We start from the raw sequence: 6,051 nt of genomic DNA on the forward strand, positions 1-6,051 counted from the left end.
CCTCGAAATGGGTTTCTCCGGTTGTCGTGGTGCCAAAACGAGATGATATACGTCTATGTGTCGATATGCGTCGAGCAAATGAGGCGGTCAGTAGAGAAAATCACCCGTTACCAACGATAGACGATTTTCTACCCCATATAGGCACCGGTAAATTTTTCTCCAAATTGGACATTAAGCAGGCCTTCCACCAGGTCGAAATTGCTCCTGATTCAAGAGAAATCACGACATTTATAACTAAGCGTGGACTCTATCGTTATACTAGGCTGATGTTTGGCATTACATGCGCTCCAGAAATCTTTCAAAAAATTATGGAACAAGTACTAAATGGGTGTGACGGGTGTCTTAATTTTATAGATGATATTATTGTTTACGCGGAGACGAAAGATGAACATGATAGACGTTTGAAAAAGGTTTTTGATCGTCTTCGAAAATTTAATGTGACGCTCAACATAAAAAAATGTGTCATTGGAGTTTCAGAGCTTGAGTTTCTTGGCCATCGATTGTCGCCAAACGGGATCACACCTACGTTTGATAAAGTGGATGCCATCAAACGGTTCCGAGAACCTTCGACATCTGAAGAGGTACGTAGTTTCTTGGGTCTGGTAAATTATGTGGGAAAATTCATACCAAATTTAGCTACAATTACCGATCCTCTGCGCAAGTTAACTCACAAAGATACCCAATTTGAATGGAGTTCAGTTCATGCAAAAGCTTTTAATGATTTAAAACGGTATATGTCAACAGAAAAAACACTTGGGTATTACAGTACCAAAGATCGTACCCAAATTATTGCAGATGCCAGTCCAGTGGGACTAGGTGCCGTTCTTATACAATTTAACAAATCATGTCCACGTATAATATCATACGCTAGTCGCAGTCTATCCGCTATCGAGAAAAGGCACGCACAAACAGAGAAGGAAGCCCTTGCTTTGGTATGGGCAGTAGAAAGATTCCATTACTACGTTTATGGAAAGCTATTTGAACTAGTCACCGACCACAAACCACTGGAGACAATCTTTGCACCGAGATCGAAGCCATGTGCACGGATCGAACGATGGGTATTGAGATTACAATCATACCGATACAAGGTAATCTACCGGCCTGGTAAGTCAAATATAGCCGATCCACTATCGCGACTGGCCGTTGGTTCAATAGCTAACATTGAAATTACTGGAGAACGGTGCGAAGACTCAGATTATTATGTCAATTGGCTGCTATCGCATGTAACTCCAAAGGCGATGAAGCTTCAGGAAATAGTACAAGCGTCTGACAACGACCATGAAATTCAAGCAGTAAGAAATGCAATTATGAATCAAGAATGGGTTGGTGCTGCTGAATCATACAAAGTATATGAAACAGAATTGAGTTTTGCAGATCGTATACTATTAAGAGGCACACGTATTGTCATTCCGTCGGACTTGCGGAGTCGTGTACTAGATTTGGCCCATGAAGGACATCCAGGTATGACGGTAATGAAAAGACGTCTACGAGCAAAAGTATGGTGGCCTAGAATCGATCAAAATGTTGAGGCCATGGTAAAAAGGTGTCAAGGTTGTACCCTCGTTAGTATACCGTCTAATCCAGAACCGATACGCAGAACCGAATTACCATCAGAACCGTGGCAGCACCTAGCGGTGGATTTTTGTGGACCATTACCTTCGGGTCACCACCTATTTGTCATCGTTGATTACTACAGTCGTTTCATGGAGGTCGAGATAATGACAAAGATCGATACAATGGAAACCATAAATCGATTGGAAATCATTTTTGCGCGATTTGGATTTCCAGTATCCATTACGGCAGATAATGGACCACAGCTTGGCGCTGAGTTTCGAAATTACTGCGAAATAAACAACATTAAATTGATAAACACGACACCATACTGGCCCCAGCAAAATGGTGAGGTTGAGCGGCAAAATCGGTCACTATTGAAGGTTCTGAAAATAAGTCAAGCAACAAAAAGCAACTGGAAAGCAGAATTGTTGAAATATTTGTTGATGTATCGATCAACACCACACTCAACAACATTGAAGTCGCCAGCCGAATTGATGTTCAATCGGAAGATAAGAGATAAGCTTCCAACTATAACACAGCCATTGGAAATCGACGAAGAGCTGCATGATCCCGACAAAGAACAAAAAGAAAAAGGAAAGGTGTATGCAGATTCCAAGAGAAATGCTAAGCATATCGATATAAAAGAAGGGGACATGGTCATATTAAAACGGCAGGTTGTGATGAATAAGTTAGACTCACCATTTGAGCCAAACATACACAAAGTATTGAAAAGGAGTGGTTCTGAAGCTTTGGTTGAATCGACGGAAAATGGAAGAAGGAAGCGACGGAACGTTGCACATCTTAAACGAATTTCAATTGACGACAGTATAAATGAATCATAGTTCAATCCACTTGTGAACGAAGGAAATAAAACAAAGCCTTGTGCCCGAACCACGGGCAATCAATCTCCTTCGATCGTATTGCCAACGGGGGACTTGGGATCGCCGCAACAGGGGCGACTATTGCCAGCCAAACGCAGATGTCAAAAGCCAATACGATTCCAGGAGTATCGAATGTAATCAGAATAATTTGTTTATATTAAATTTGAAAAAAAATAAAATAAAAAAAAATAGTATCTGTAGTATCGGTAGCATAGACAATAATGTCATGTAAATATCAAATATGAGAATATAATAAAAATTACTTTTTACGGAGTTCGAGAATAATTCAGACGTGTTTTATTTATAACTACGGACTATTACAGGAGCTAGAGGAACCTCCAAAACGAAGTATAATGTCTCCTTCTGATCGCTTTTGTGAAGATAATTATTTGAAAACTACACGTAGAATGTCGGACGGTAGATATATAGTAACACTGCCAATTTAACCTGACATAGATCCTACAGAATTTTTGGGTAGGTCGCGAGAAACCGTTTTAGAGCAATACCTTTGAAATGAATCGTCTTTATTGCGAAAATCGGACGTTAAGGTTGTTTATGACAAGAATATTTAGATCTTGACCACATGAGGTTAGTATCCCCCAGTTCCTCTACTGATACTTTATCTTCTTATTTGCCTCACCATCCCGTCATAAACCCTGATAAACAGACCACTAAACTTCGGGTAGCCTTTAACGCTTCCTTCAAAACATCTAGCGGGAATAGTCTGAACGACTTGCTTTATGTCGGACCCACTTTGCAGCTTGATTTAGTTTTGTTGATTCTGCGGTGGCGTGTTTTTAAATATGTTTTCAATTCGGACATTACCCAGATGTATAGGCAGATTCGCGTCGATCCAAAACATGCTTCGCTTCAGAGAATTCTCTTCCATGATTCCCCCACGAAACCGGTCCAAGACTTTGAATTACATACGGTGACTTTTGGTGTAAATTGTGCACCCTATCTAGCAATTAGAACGCTATTAAAACTGGCCGTAGACACCGAGACCGATTTCCCACTCGCAGCGCACATTTTGCGCAAATGTATGTACGTTGACGACGTGTTGGCGGGAACACATGACGTGGAGACAGCTTTAACTGCTAGGGATCAATTAGTTTCCGCGCTTTCTTCAGCGAAATTCGAACTTCGGAAGTGGACAGCGAACAATAGATCGATTCTCGAAGGAATTTCTCCTGATCGTTTGCTAGATGAGAAAATATTTTCCTTTGTAGAATCTAGTGGATCTAAGCCGTTAGGAATAAGATGGAATGCACAGTTGGACACATTTTACTTTGAGGTCGCTCCAATCGCGAAAAAGGCTTCATATACTAAACGGGAAGTTTTATCCGCCATTGCAAAATTATTTGATCCTGTGGGCTGGTTAGGACCAGTTATTGTCGTTGCTAAAATGGTTATGCAAAAGGTGTGGTTGGACAATATTGGTTGGGATAACTCCCTTTCGTCAGCCACAGATGCCGATTGGCGCAAATTTGTAGATTCCTGCATGGATGTTAATTCGGTTAGGATTCCCAGATGGGTTCAGTATACTCCTGATTGTTCGGCTGAACTCCATGTTTTTTCCGATGCCTCGGAAAAAGCATACGCGGGGGTAATTTATATTAGATTTGAGTCGCCTAGTGGAGATATTTTCGTCCATTTACTATCGTGTAAAACTAGGGTGGCCCCCATAAAATCAATTTCTCTGCCACGTTTAGAACTCTGCGGTGCTGTTTTGGATTCTGAGCTTCTAAAAACTATAGTTCGGGAAATTGATATTGAGTTTCGTCAGGTTTATTGTTGGACGGACTCAACTATAGTCCTCTCCTTCGACTTGGACTACGTTTGTAGCTAATCGCGTTTGTCGTATCCAAGAAAACGTTGGTAATCACAATTGGTACCACGTTAAATCTGAGGATAATCCCGCTGATTTAGGAAGTCGTGGTCTTGCTCCTTCTGATCTAGCCAATTCCTCTCTTTGGTGGCATGGGCCACATGGGCCACAAAAATCTAAATGGTCAATTCGTGATCTGTCGGCACTTGAAACCGATAATGAAAAGCGTTCGGTGAAAAGTCATGCCTCTTTCTTTACGAGCTCTGAGGACTTTCTTGCTAGATTCTCTTGCTTGGGTAGAGCTCTTCGTGTTGTCTCGTATATATTTAGATTCTTCCATCGTACTCATCCAAGACATAGAAGTAATTTTGTTTACACTGACACCACTATTGCTTCGTCGGAAATCAATTTCGCCCGTACTAGATTGATAATTTTCACACACAAAATTTACTATGCGGACGAATATAGGGATTTATTAGAAAGAAATCCGCTTAATAGTAAGAGTTCTTTGGTTCCTCTTAACCCCTACTTGGATGATTATGGTATAAGATTAGTAAATTCTCCTACTCTTACGTATACGGAAAGGCATCCGATAATACTGCCCTATAATTGTCGCTTTGTAAAGCTTTTAGTGGAATTTGTGCACAAGACTTCCATTCATGGAGGAAATCAATTGATGTTGAGGATTCTTAGAATTGAATATTGGGTTCCTCGATTGAAAAGTCTGATTCGTTCGGTGATTAATCGGTGCAGAGTTTGCATATTAGAAAAGAAGTGTTCTAGAAGTCAAGTTATGGCTGCGCTTCCACCAGAACGAACCGAGATTAATAGGCCTTTTACTACAACTGGTGTAGATTTCGCTGGGCCTTTCGATGTAAAATCCTTTACGGGTCGTGCCTGTAAAATTACCAAAGGGTACATTTGCGATTTCGTGTGCTTCTCTACGAAAGCGATTCATTTGGAAGCAGTCTCAGATTTATCGACTGCAAATTTCTTGGCAGCATTTCATAGGTTTGTTGCTCGACGTGGTTGTCCTCGGTCCGTATTGTCGGACAATAGCACGAATTTTGTCGGGTCTTCCAGAGAAATAGAAAGAGATTTTAGGTCGTTTCTTGGAGAATGTTCAGGAACTGTTTCATCTAATTATGCAGTTCAAGGCCTATCGTGGCAATTTATTCCAGCTGGAGCTCCACACATGGGTGGGCTCTGCGAAGCTGGAGTAAAAAGTTTTAAATTGCATTTTCGAAAGCAGGCTCGTACTCTCCGCTACATTTTCGAAGAGTTGGCTACGGTCTTAGCGAGAATCGAAGCTTGTCTGAATTCTCGACCGCTTTGCCCTATGTCAGATAGTTCTACTGACATCGTTGCCTTGACTCCAGGACACTTCTTGATCGGTGCCCCTTTGCTCGCTCCTCCAGAACCCCTAATCACTGAACAGCCTTTGTCTATCGTGAACAGGTTTCGAAAAGTTCAGGCTTTGGTTCATCAATTTTGTTTGAGAGGGAAGGAGGAGTATTTAAAAAGTCTTCACATGCGGTATACGACGAATTGATGGCGGAAATTGATAGAGCCACTGGTCCTTCCACTTCAGTTCCCGCCGTGACGGCTACCTCCGTACCCTTTTTTATTTTTCTCCTCTTTTTCTTTTATTTACATTGACGTAAACATAATAAAGGATTAAATGTTCGTAAAGGTTGAGTTTATAAATTGAGGTTATCTAACCTCCAAGTTTTCTTTATTTTTATGTATGATAATGACGCCAGTTTTCCCAAAAGTTATCGGTTATTA

The 6,051-nt window shown here is 41.0% G+C and overlaps 1 protein-coding gene across 1 annotated transcript; it reads left to right on the forward strand.

Annotated features, from left to right (window-relative positions):
- The first annotated feature begins 3,264 nt into the window (after positions 1-3,264).
- On the forward strand, positions 3,265-5,486 carry LOC141388130 (uncharacterized). Its single transcript, XM_073958174.1, has 2 exons — positions 3,265-4,041; positions 5,415-5,486. Exons 1-2 carry the CDS (start codon positions 3,265-3,267, stop codon positions 5,484-5,486), a joined length of 849 nt encoding a protein of 282 aa, XP_073814275.1.
- Positions 5,487-6,051: the final 565 nt, after the last annotated feature.

Source organism: Musca autumnalis, unplaced genomic scaffold (assembly GCF_047663935.1).
Source record: "Musca autumnalis isolate F117 unplaced genomic scaffold, ASM4766393v1 scaffold_6, whole genome shotgun sequence".
Lineage (NCBI taxonomy): Eukaryota > Metazoa > Arthropoda > Insecta > Diptera > Muscidae > Musca > Musca autumnalis.